Below are 12811 nucleotides of genomic sequence, written 5' to 3'. Positions count from 1 at the left end.
GAACATGAACTCACAGACAAGCAGGTGCAGTGATATGGGTCTGTAATTCCAGCACGCCTATAATGAGATGGGAGGCAGAGGCAGGAGGATGCCAGCACGGTGGTGAACAGAGGAACACTGAGGTTGCCCTTTGACCTCACACATGCACCCATACTCACACACACTCCAAAAATGTCTTTCACCATCTTCTGAACTACATGGGCACCAGGCATAACATGTAGGCAAAACATGCACACACATAAAATAAATAATTCTAAAAACCAAAAACCTGGATTTCAGTTGCACTCCACAGAAAGCTTCCAGAGAGTAGGCTGCATCTCCATGGAAACGCATAATGGCAAGACAGATTATCTTCGATGGTAGTCACCACATTCACACAGCTGAATCAAACTTATCTTGACACAAAGGTCTCCTGTAGCTCAGGCTGGCCTCAAGCTACCTAAGTAACTGAGGATGACCTGGAACAACCAGTCCTCCCCCTTAAAACAGTGTACGTGATCTAACTCAAAGTTCAGCCTCCTCTGTGTACAGTGAAACCCAGTCTGGGCCACTTGAGATGGTACACACATGGAATCCCAGTACTTTGGAGGCTGAGTCCAGAGATTTTTTATTTTTTTTTTTTTTCTTTTTTTCGGAGTTGGGGACTGAACCCAGGGCCTTGCGCTTGCTAGGCAAGCGCTCTACCACTGAGCTAAATCCCCAACCCTATTTTTTTTTAAGATTTATTTATTTATTTATTTATTTATTTATTTATTTATTTATTCTATAGAAGTACACTGTCGCTGTCTTCAGACACACCAGAAGAGGGTATTGGATCCCATTACAGATGGCTGTGAGCCACCATGTGGTTGCTGGGAATTGAACTCAGGACCTCCGGAAGAGCAACCATTGCTCTTTTTTTTTTTTTTTTTTGGTTCTTTTTTTCGGAGCTGGGGACCGATCAGCCAGTGCTCTTAACTGCTGAGCCATCTCTCCAGTCCGAATCCAGAGATTCTTAAGTTTGGGGCATACAGTTCACTGTGAGCTTGGAGACACATGCCTCAGGGCAAGGAGAGCCCTGGGCAGTCAAGGACTTCCTGTCTTCCTCAGCAGTTTCTTAGCTCAGGTCCACCAGTTTTGTAAATAATTTATTTATTTATTTATTTTTTTTTTTTTTTTCGGAGTTGGGGACTGAACCCAGGGCCTTGTGCTTGCTAGGCAAGCGCTCTACCGCTAAGCTAAATCCCCAACCCCTAAATAATTTATTAATTCCCTGTAGTCTTTAAAAACTTTGTTTTTATCTGTTTGTATGTGGGTATGCATGCACACAGGTATAGGAGGGGTCAGAAGAAAGCATTAGATCTCCTAGAGCTGGAGTTCCAGGCCCCTGTGAGCTCTCAACAAACTCTTGGAACAGCTTGGCCATGTCTCCACCCCAGTTTTCAAACATTTATTTATTCCTTCCTTCCTTTTTTTTTTTTTTGGTTCTTTTTTTCCGGAGCTGGGGACCGAACCCAGGGCCTTGCGCTTCGGCTTCCTAGGCAAGCGCTCTACCACTGAGCTAAATCCCCAACCCCCCTTCCTTTCTTAAAAAGAGTTGTGAGCCACCATGTGGTTGCTGGGTATTGAACTCAGGACCTCTGGAAGAGCAGTCAGTGCTCTTAACCGCTGAGCCATCTCTCCAGCCCTCTATTATGTTTCTTATATACTCCAAGGCTTTAAGGATGGCTGCTCCAAAGTGATATTCTAATTTTAGTGACTAGACAGACTGCACCATGTTCCAAATCAATTTATGGCTACAGAAGGACTCTGTTGTGTGTGGGACACATTGAGTGGCAAAGACTTCTTTGCCAAGAGGCCTGATGACACACATGGCACAGCTGCTAAAAGCCTTTCCTATCCAGATCCGGGCAGCAACATTGCTCAACCTTTTTGATGTATTTGGGGCAATCTTCTTCCCTCCTCCAACCTAAAGTCTAATTTTCATAAGCACACCCAGAGAGAGTCAAAAACCCTGGTAGGGAAGGGCCTTCCACACACTTGGGAAAGGTCAGCAGCCTGCTCGCAGCAGGAGCCTGACGGGCCTGACATTCTTAATTCCTACAGAAAGGACATATCTGGGACTCCATGAGGAGGACAGCTCTCATCCTGGGCTTGGGGCTGCTCTTGTTGGCTGCCTTCTGGAACTCAATCACATGGTGAGTATGCTTCCTCCAGACCTGCGCGGTGAGAGGCACAGCATGGAAGAGCTGGCTTCCCAGTCTTGTCTCCTTCCAAGGTATCCTCAGAGATTTTGGGGTGCTTCTGGCGACTTTTGGCAGACCCGGTGGGAGACACTGCTGTCTACATTTGAAGGCAACGAGTGGATCCTGTACATTATAGGTGAGGTTCCAGCTGGAGGGCTGTGTTGGGCACCACATTTGTTCTTTTCCCATACTACATCATCATCATCATCAACAACAACAACAACGACGACATCATATTTACTTCATGTGCATGTGAAGGACCGGCATGAGCTTGCCTTAGCACACATGTGGTAGTCAGAGGACAACATGCAGAAGTTGGTTCTCTCCTTCCACCATGTAGCTCTGGGGAATTGAACTCAGGTTACCAGGCTTAGCTGCAAGCTCCTTTGTCTGCTGCTCTATGCTATGGGCCCAATCTGCTCTTTTGTAGTTTTGTTTTTTTCACACGGGATCTCATTATGTAGCCCTGGCTGGCCCGGAACTCAGAGATCCTCCTCCTGCCTCTGCTTTCTGAGTGTTAGGATCATAGCACACACCACTACCTGCCCAACCTGCTGTTTTTTTTGTTTTGTTTTTTTTGTTTTGTTTTTTAAAGATTTATTTATTATATAAGTACACTATCACTGTTTTCAGACACACCAGAAGAGGGCATCAGATCCCATTACAGATGGTTGTGAGCCACCATGTGGTTGCTGGGAATTGAACTCAGAACCTCTGGAAGAACAGTCAGTGCTCTTAACCACTGAGCCATCTCTCCAGCCCGTTTGTTTGTTTGTTTGTTTGTTTGTTTTTTTGGTTCTTTTTTTCGGAGCTGGGGACCGAACCCAGGGCCTTGCGCTTCCTAGGCAAGCGCTCTACCACTGAGCTAAATCCCCAACCCCTTAACCAAGGTTGTAATTGAATACTCCGTAGTCATCTTGCCACGGACAACAGTATTTCAATTTGCCAGGTCTGTTGTATCACATGAAAGACTCGTCTCTAGCTAACAGACAGACTTCTTTAAATGTTTCCTTGTATTAAAAAAAAAATACAAAAAAAAGGCGGGGCTGGGGATTTAGCTCAGTGGTAGAGCGCTTACCTAGGAAGCGCAAGGCCCTGGGTTCGGTCCCCAGCTCCGAAAAAAAGAACCAAAAAAAAAAAAAAAAATACTATTGATGTGCTTTATGTGTGCGCATGCCTGAGTGCACTGTGTTCAGGAGCTGGGGGGGGAGGGTCAGAAGAGGGTATTGGCTTCCCTGGAACTAGATTTACAAATGGTTGTGAACCACCATGGACTGGGATTCAACCCTAGATCTCTGGAAGAGCAGCCAGTGTTCTTAACCACTGAACCCTCCCACCCCCGCCCCCCTTTAGGTTTCCTTGTACTTTTTATTTGTGTGTGTGTGTGTGTTTTGAGGCAGGGTTTCTCTGTGTAGCCTTGGCTGTTCTGGAACTTTGCTCTATACACTAGGCTGACCTCAGATTCAGAGATTTGCGTGCCTCTGTTTCCCAAGTGCTGGGATCACAGCAGTGCAGCACCACCACCTGGCTTTTCTTTTTTTTCTTTTTTTTTTTTTTTTTTTGGTTCTTTTTTTCGGAGCTGGGGACCGAACCCAGGGCCTTGTGCTTCCTAGGCAAGCACTCTACCACTGAGCTAAATCCCCAACCCCACCACCTGGCTTTTCTTGTTAGCTTTTCTGTGAACAGCTAAGCTTGTGTCAGCTTTTCTATGAACAAACCCATGTGTACTTGCTTTCTGTCTATTTCACTTCGGAGTCTATCCAACTGTCCTGCAGAATGGATCTACCAGAGGTCTCCTCACACTGGTTAAGTCCTTCCTGTGCTCCTCCTACCCCAGACACTGTATTCGATGAGGCAGGAAAGGACTAGAGGACGGGTATAGAGACAGAGGTCAGTGAAGCAGTGTCCTTGTTCCTCCGAATTTCCAATCTTCTAGTAAGAGGTCACTGTGCAGTTAACACCACTGTGTCCCTTGGATGACTGCCATCGGTCATTCAGTGACATGAGAAGCGGGATGTGATACAAAGAGCCCAGATGAAGTGTATCTCGGTCAGTATTTTTTTTTAATTTTTATTTATTATTGTGTGTGGTGTGGCCGGGGACATGCATATGCCACATTATGTGTGTGGAGGTCAGCAGATGACTTAGCAGTAACTGCTCTCTGCACTTCTACATTTGTGGTTTGTGGGGTGAGGCTCAGCTCCTCAGGCTGATTCAGTGAGACCATTGCCCACTGAGCCACCCTGCCGGCTCTATTTTCCTTCTTCTTGACATAGGGCTTCATGTATCCCAGTGTCCCAGAATGTGGCTGAGGACGACCATTGACTGTCTGAGCCTCCTGCTTTTGCTCAGTATTTCCTATGATGTTTTCTACAGCATAGGCATTGGGAAGTGATAGACGGGGTGGTCGGGTGCCATCAGCAACCAAGTAGGAACACTTGTGAGGGGAAAGGGGCGTGTCACCACTACTTGTGCTGAGAGGGTACACCAGCAACACCTGTTATCCCAGCAGGTGGCTGAGGCAAGAGGATTGCTGAGAGTTTGGGATCTATTGGGGACTATTCAGTGGGTTTCAAACTGATCTGGGAGAGACTGAGACCCTTTCTCAAAACAAGTAAAAAAATACCCAAAACCTCAGGTGTGGTGGTACAGACCTTTAATCCCAGGATTTGAGAGGCAGAGGCAGTGGGCAATATATTGTGAGTTCAAGGCAGCCTGGTCTACATAGCCAGCCAGGACTACACAGTGAGACCGTCACTCACCTGTCACTCACACACACACACACACACACACACACACACACACACACACACACACACACGGTGCAAAGGGGACAGAGACAGACAAGACAGAACAAATACAGACACTTAGTGACTTGTTCAGGTTCCATAGCTAGGACTTGAACAGTGAGTCACCAGACAGGAGACAGATCCATGTGCCTGTTCATTTTCCTTCCTGGTGAGCCACTGTGGTACCTGGGGCTGCTCTAAGTCCCTTTGCTCTCTGCCTCAGGTGTTGTCCTCGTGCCGGGGCTGTGCTTCTGGGGCTTCAATGGCCTTCTACTGATGGTGGACAGAACAGGAAAACCCACCTTCATCTCCCGCTACCGCATCCAACTTGACAAGAATGAGCCAGTAAGTGTCATTGCATCTCTTAAGAGCTAGGAATGCAGGACTAACATTGGGGCAAGTCGAAGACTTATCATTGAGGTGACCTGAATTCAGAAGGTAAGAGAAGGGAGCTAGGGGTATACTTGGTTGGTAGAGAGCTTGTCTATCCCAAAAGAAGCCCTGGGTTCCATCCCTAACGCTATAATCCAAGCACTCTGGAAGTCGAGGCAGGAGGATTAGAAAGTCAAAGCTATCCTTGGCTACATAGGAAGTTTGAATGTAGCCTGGGCTACATGAGACCCTATCTAAAAAGAAGGGGTCATCTAAAAGGCGGTCCAGCAATTGCAGTCAAGCTGGAAGACTTGAGTTTCATCCCCAGAACCCACACAGTAGATGGAGACAACCAACTCTATTTACACTGTCGTCCAGATGCACAGCAGAGCGCACACACACGCACACACACGCACACACACACACGCACACACACGCACACGCGCACACGCACACACACGCACACACACACGCACACACACGGCACACACGCACACACACACACGCACACACGGCACACACGGCACGCACACACACACGCACACACACACACACGCATGCACGGGGGGAGCTACTCAGCCAGTGATCAGTCTAGAACAATGTACTAATGTACTGGTCTCCTGATTCCCAACCCAGGCTGCCCCATGACATATCAGGAAGATAAATCACTGCCTCAGCCAAGACTTGCCGGTCTCAGAGATAGCAGCATGCTATCCATGGTATTGAGACCACGGATCTGAAACCAGACATTTCTGTCTCAAGCAGGGGCACCCCCAATATGCCAGGTGTTGGTACAGACTCTAAATGTAGTTGTTTTAGCCTGTCCCTCCCCCCTCCCTCCCCCACCTCTGACAGGGTTCTCTGTGTAGACCAGGCTGGCCTCGGACTCATGGAGATCCACTTGCCTATGCCACCGGAGGCCTGAGGTTAAAGGAGAGGCTCCTAGCCTCCTTAGTCATCCATTGCAACCAGTAGTGTGAGCCAGTTAAGGGAGGAACAGCGCTCGATTCTGAGCAGCTCCACGTGCTTACTGTAGGGATTGAATCACCACAATGCAGCCTGAACTTGCCTTCCTGGTACTCTGACAACCTGCAGACAACCTTCCCTTACACACAGGGCAGAGGAGGATTCTGAAAACAAGCTATTCTACAGCTCCACCCAAACCCTGTCCTGACAATCAGCTCCTAACCTGCCCAGGTGCCTGCATGAGTCACCGCTGCTCTCAAGGCTGTCTGCCCAGCCTGGCACCAAAGGCAGAATGGGAAAAAAGAAGTCTTGATAGTGTCTTCTGAAATGGTCTTCTCCTGAGATGACAGCTACCAGACAGTTGGGAGGGTTTCCTCCTGCCCACCCTGAAAGAACACAGACTGGAGGCCTTTGTGTCAGTATTTGGTCTAAGACCTCTGATTGTCATGGTTCAGTGGGGCTTTGCCATGGTCCCTGAGATAAACCAGAGATAGACTAGAACCTCTTTTTTTCTCTTCTTCCATTCCAAACAGGGTCTCATGTAGCCCAGGCTGGCCTCCAACTTACTATGTAGCTGAGGATGACCTTGAACTCCTGATCTTCCTTCCACCTCACACTGGGTTGGGGATCATACCTACAGCTTCAAGGATACCAAGAAGGCACTCTACCCACTGAGCCATGTCCCGGCCCCACCCTGTATCATCACCAGGCCACAGCTCTGTCTTTTTCTCCCCCGAGAACTGAGGACTGAACCTAGAACCTTGTGCTTGCTAGGCAAGTGCTCTACACCACTGAGCTAAATCCCCAACCCCGCATTCTTTGGATCTTAGCCTGCCCACACAGCCACTCTTCTCATCTCCTTGCCTATACACACCTCTCCTCTCTCAACACCTCCTTTCTGACCTGGCTTCTACCACATTGAGGAAATGAAAGCAAGACCCACCCTCGGCTCTCAGCACTCCTGTCTCACTCCTTCGTTCCTTTTGGTCCACATCTGTGCCTGCCACTTCTGCCTCCTGTCCTTCCTACCCCAGGAAATGGTCTCAGCTTCTTCATTCTTCCCTCCTTCCTACCTCCCCTCTCTCCCACAACACAGCTTCTCTTTGCACGATCATGTAAATGCTTTAATTGTTCCATCTCTAAAAAACAAAACACAAACCTGGCTGGGTGTGGTGGCAAACAGCTGGAATCCCAGCATTTGAAAGGGAGGCAGGAGGACCAATAAGGACTGCAAGTGACTGTTTCTTTAGATGGGTGTTCTGCCTGCAGGTATGTCTGTGTACATTTTGTACACAGTGCCCACAGAGAAGAGGATGTCAGGTTGACAGTTGCGAGCTGCCATATGCATGCTGAGAATCAAGCTGGGTTGCCTGGGAAGAGCCTGTGCTCTTCACCACTAACCGCCAAGAATGTTTTAAAAACCAAAACCAACATCAGCCCTTTGCCCCACTTCACACAGGCACACCCCCCCCCATTATACTCACTTTTAAGGCAAAGCCCTCTGACATCTATGTAGTCTCTCAGAGCTGTCTATATTGTCTCAGCCATCTACGCAGTGTCTTAAAACAGTCTCTATCCTTGTTCTCATCTGTCTCTTTTTCCAAACATTTACTAGTAAGAAAGTTTTAACCATACAGACAGAAATGTAGGACAAATATACGAGACTCGTCTACAGACTAACTCATCCATTTAAATACTCTACAATCTATAGCTTTTCCCTGAACTGTTCCAGGTGTGAGACACTGGAGGAGCACTGTCCTTTCTAAGTCTCTTTCCCATAAGGAAGTTGCCTCCTTTCTGTTTCTGTAGACCAGTCATACCAGTGGCCTAATTTTCAGGCCACATATTCCTGACAGGTTTCTTGTAGCCACAAGGGCACTTGTGGAGGCTGGGAGCCCAAAGGTTGACAACCAAAGAGACTATTTAGCCTCTCCTTCTGGGACAAGTTTGTCTGTTCAGCCTCACTAGATTGGCCCCAAGCAGAGGAAGCTGAGCGAGGTGGAGGCCTACCCATGCTGGCCTCAAATCCACGTTGTTCACTTTGTAAGCCTAGTGCAGGACAGCCTGCTCTCAGGTCACAGATCTCTCCTGGAACCCTTTAAGATGGCTGAGTGAGCATCTGTTTCTCTGTTTAACTGGTATTTGGCTGTGTAAAGTACTGTGGGGCAGAATTAGGCAGTGATGGACGCTGGCCCACAGAACCTATGCTCTGGTGGGAACATTGCCAGACTGAGGACTACCCCAGTCACCCCCAGAAACCCACCCTGAGCAGGTCAGGTGGAAACCTATTTTTCACATGCTCCTCCCTGTTCTGTCCTGGCAGGTAGACCCTGTGAAGCTGCGTCAGTCTATCCGCACAGTTATCTTCAACCAGAGCGTCATCTCTTTCCCCATGCTGGTCATCCTCTATCCTTTCTTAAAGTGGACAGGAGACCCCTGCTGTCGAGAGCTGCCAACCTTCCACTGGATCCTGGTGGAGCTGGTCCTTTTCACCCTTGTGCAGGAAATCTTGTTCTACTACTCACATCGGTGAGCTCCCTACATGCAGTCAGCCCCACATTGGCAAACTGTGGTCTCTATTCTCAGGCCATACCCAGTAACTGCCAGAGACAAAACTGATTCTCCAACTTGAAACAATGCCCAGTGAAAAAATAAGCTGTGTGTATGGGAGAGAGGGCTCCCATCCGCTTCCTGCTAGTGCTTTCTGGGTGTCAGTTTGCTTCACCACTGCAGTTGTCAGGCGATGTTAAGCCAGCCTCATCATCCACAATGAGACTGACTGGAGGAGGGCAAGGAGTAGTTGCCCGCACCTCAGATGGGGACCACATTCCCCCTGGCTTTCTGATGATCTGCTTAGGATGAAGGGAAAAGGGGGGTTGACAGTTACCAATTATCTTTCCAGGCTCTTTCACCACCCAAAGTTGTTCAAGAAAGTTCACAAGAAACATCATGAATGGACAACACCCATTGGTTTGATCTCAATATACGCCGACCCTATAGAACATGTGGTAAATACAGCTCCTAAGGCTCCAGAAGCAGAGGCTGAAGCTTCCCTGCCCTGCTTTCTTCTCTTCCTCCCCTTCTTCCTCCTCTCTCCCACCCCTCAGTGAATAGCCTCCATCTCTTGGCTGTGCCAGGTACCCAGTGTCCATTACCATAGTCTTCCCAACAACCTCTTACATGCTGATTCTGTTCGAGGAGGAGGTGAAGCTAAGCGAGTGTTGTCCCATTACAAACTGAGGCAACCAATTTCCTTGCAGCATCATGCAGGGCAGAGTGAACACCCAGCTGGGTCCCTCCATCTCCTGGAACCCTCCTTTCTCTTGCAGGTTTCCAACATGTTGCCAGTTATGGTGGGTCCTCTAGCAATGGGCTCTCACTTGTCTTCTATTACCGTGTGGTTATCCCTGGTTCTCATCGTCAGCTCGATCACCCACTGTGGCTACCACTTACCCTTCCTGCCTTCACCTGAGTTCCATGACTACCACCATCTCAAGTAAGCCAACAGCACCCTTGCTCCTCTCAGGAGACGGTGGTGTTTATCACCTTGATCTTTTCCTTTTTTTCCTGACACTAGGTTCTTCCTGCAGTTGTGAGTTTTAATCATTATTTAGGATCTGGACCTTCTGAATCTTGGGAGCCTTGAATCTTCTCCTCAGAACCCATGTACATAAAAACCTGACACACTGAATGAAGCATCTTAGTTTTGAGACAGGGTTTCTCTATGTAGTTCTGGGTGTCCTAAAACTTAATATATGAGACCTTGCTGGTCTCAAACTCAGACATCTGCCTGCCTCTGCCTCCTGAGTGCTGGGATTAAATGTGCCACACTGCAACTGGCCTTACCCAGGCTTTTCCTGGGTCACCAGACACACTTAGAACACAGGCTCTTGGGTACCATTCTAAACTCACCAGTCAAAATACATAGTGCACAGCGGGATCCTGCCTCCTAAGGTCTTCCATGGTGTTTTGATGCAGGGAGCCTCTCAGCCTACCACAACAGCATAGGCCGGGTATGCTTGAAGTTCTAACTTCTGCAAACCAGAATCACACAGTAAAAGCAGGTAGGGAGGTCCCAGAGAGATGGCCTAGCAGTTGAAGTGCTTGCTGCAGCAGCGGAATGGTGGCAAGCCTTTAATCCCAGGACCTGGCAGGTGGGTGGGCTCCGTGTGGAGTTAACTGGTCTGGGAGAGTTCCAGGCAAGCCAGGCCTATACAGTGAGATTTCAGCACTCACATAAATGTCAGCCTTGTCCTGTGCTTACTTAGCACAGGGGACAGAGACAGGATAGCTGGTGCTTACTGGCTACTAGCTTTAGCCAAAAAGGAGAACTCCAGGTGTAGGAAGAAAGGAGTGTGGGTGAGGTGGAGGACACTGACACTCCAGTTGATCTGTGTGTAGTCACACACACACAGAAAGGGGGCTGGTAGGTACCCACCTAGCATGTGCAAGGCCCAGGGCCCTATTCTCCAGTTTAAAAACCATCACAGAGTGGCTCACAATTTTAAATACCATCACTGTGGAAGCTGAGGCAGAAGCAGTGCCACAAGTTCAAAGCCAGCTACACATAGTGAGCTTTGGTTCACTAACAGTGGGCTAGAGAAATGCCTCAGTGATTAAGAGCACTGTCTGCTCTTCTAGAGGTCCTGAGTTCAAATCCCAGCAACCACATGGTGGCTCACAACCATCTGTAATGGGATCTGATGCCCTCTTCTGGTGTGTCTGAAGACAGCTACAGTATTAGCTATATATAATAAACAAATCTTTTAAAGATCACCATCAAACAGAACCCTCAAAGGAATACCCCAGGCTCTACAGATACAGCTGGGCAACATGGTGGGTGGTGTTACCTATGGGAGAGGAGGACAGAAAAATGAGAGACTCAGAACTTCCCACCAGTGTTAGCTGGTTAATTTTCTTCCTTCCTTCAGGTTCAACCAGTGCTATGGGGTGCTGGGTGTGATGGACCACCTGCATGGGACTGATGTTATGTTTAAGCAGACCAAGGCTTATGAGAGACATGTCATTCTGCTGGGCTTCACCCCACTCTCAGAAAGCATCCCTGATCCTCCAAAGAAAACAGGAAGTGCACTTGGACCATCCGGCCCACTCCCTCATCAGTAGACAGCCTGGGGCCATGCTGCCCTTAAAAATTTGCTTCCCTTGGCCACCATACTCTAAGGTTATGATAGGATCCAGGCTTCCCCCAAATTACTTCTCATGTCACTTAGGATTTAGCGAAGAACTATTTAAGCTGGAGGCTAGCCAGATGAGACAAATCACTGAGTCAGGGTGAATCCCCTAGTCCTCTGCTCCACTCCCATACAACTCCCCTGTGGCCTAGGCAGGATACAGAGAATGGGGTGCTGTTGGATTGACTCCAAAAGCTTTTCTCATACTCAAAGCCAAGGTATTCTGGAATAGTCACAGGTCAGATGCTAGATGTGGTCCCTGCTTCCTATCAAGAGAACTTGACTTACTTTTGCTCTCCACAGACACAAGTCCCTTAGAAGAAACAATGACAAACTACAGCAGCTTTTTATTAGGACGTGCACCCCAACTCCTGTGCAATCTGGGGCTCTGGTCCAGGACCATTCATGTTAGGGAGGATTACTAGATTATTTAGAGATTATTTAGAGAGTCAGTTACTCTCTAAATCCAAACCAGCCTTCTACCAACAAAACATTACCAAAGGGCAGGCCATCTCTTCCAGATGTCTCAGGGAGAACTATAGGAGGAGAGTTTCTCCAGAAAAAACGTTACCAGGCCCCACCCTGGCAGCACATGGTTAAGAATCCTGAGGTCTTAGGAACTTGGCATTTAGGTTGGATCTGGGAGGCTGCCACCATTACCATCTGTTAAGTTCCAGCACAACTGTGTTGATCTAACATTTCCAGTTCGAGATGAGTCAAAAAAACTCCCTCCTGTATCTTCTATAAAATAACCCAGCTGGGAACAGCTTTGCACTGCACTTCCAGCTGCCTGGGCTTTAGGCCCAGTTCAAAGCCGGCCTGGACAACAGAGCAAAACCTCAAGATCTGATGGACCAGCTGGCAACTGAGGACCTTGCAGCCTCCCCTCACCTTAGACTCCTTCAAGTGCGAGCCTACCTGCCTCAATCCCACCATCATCACTGGCCGGTAGCTATTCCCTTCTTCACGAGCATCAGAAATGCTCTCTGCAGCAGTATCAAGTCAGACAAACAGGTCCTGTGCAGTACTGTCCTGGTACATGGCCCACCACAAGGCATGAATATTGGTGACTAAGGCCTTAATGTCTCCACAAAACAAACAAAAGCAGCATGTAATAAAGTCTGTTTAACTCCAGTAGATTGTGTTGTCACTGGCCTCCCCCGAACACTTGGGGAACTAAGGGCACACAACTAAGGAGCCAACGGACACAGCTGCTCCTAATGACCATGACTGAGGTGGGTGTGCTTCATCGGGCAACTTACAGAAT

The 12811-nt window shown here is 48.3% G+C and overlaps 1 protein-coding gene across 7 annotated transcripts in view; it reads left to right on the top strand.

Annotated features, from left to right (window-relative positions):
• The window catches only part of Faxdc2 (fatty acid hydroxylase domain containing 2), a 24834-nt gene extending 12156 nt beyond the window's left edge, over positions 1–12678 (top strand). For 3 of the 7 annotated variants that reach the window (XM_017597634.3, XM_039087209.2, XM_063270030.1), the window contains 7 exons: positions 2086–2177; positions 2258–2361; positions 5238–5359; positions 8676–8881; positions 9255–9360; positions 9682–9848; positions 11284–12678. In XM_017597634.3, coding sequence (XP_017453123.1) covers positions 2086–2177; positions 2258–2361; positions 5238–5359; positions 8676–8881; positions 9255–9360; positions 9682–9848; positions 11284–11476 — 990 coding nt within the window. In that variant the 3' untranslated portion in view covers positions 11477–12678. Of the gene's footprint in view, positions 1–2085; positions 2178–2240; positions 2362–5237; positions 5360–8675; positions 8882–9254; positions 9361–9681; positions 9849–9929; positions 10134–11283 lie in introns of those variants that run through there. The other 4 variants (XM_039087212.2, XM_039087208.2, XM_039087213.2 and 1 more) reach the window with 4 other exon arrangements.
• Positions 12679–12811: the final 133 nt, after the last annotated feature.

The sequence above is a fragment of the Rattus norvegicus genome, chromosome 10 (assembly GCF_036323735.1).
Source record: "Rattus norvegicus strain BN/NHsdMcwi chromosome 10, GRCr8, whole genome shotgun sequence".
NCBI classification, from domain to species: Eukaryota; Metazoa; Chordata; class Mammalia; order Rodentia; family Muridae; genus Rattus; species Rattus norvegicus.
Note: the sequence above shows the minus strand (reverse complement) of the source record. Positions and strands in the feature narration are given on the sequence as shown.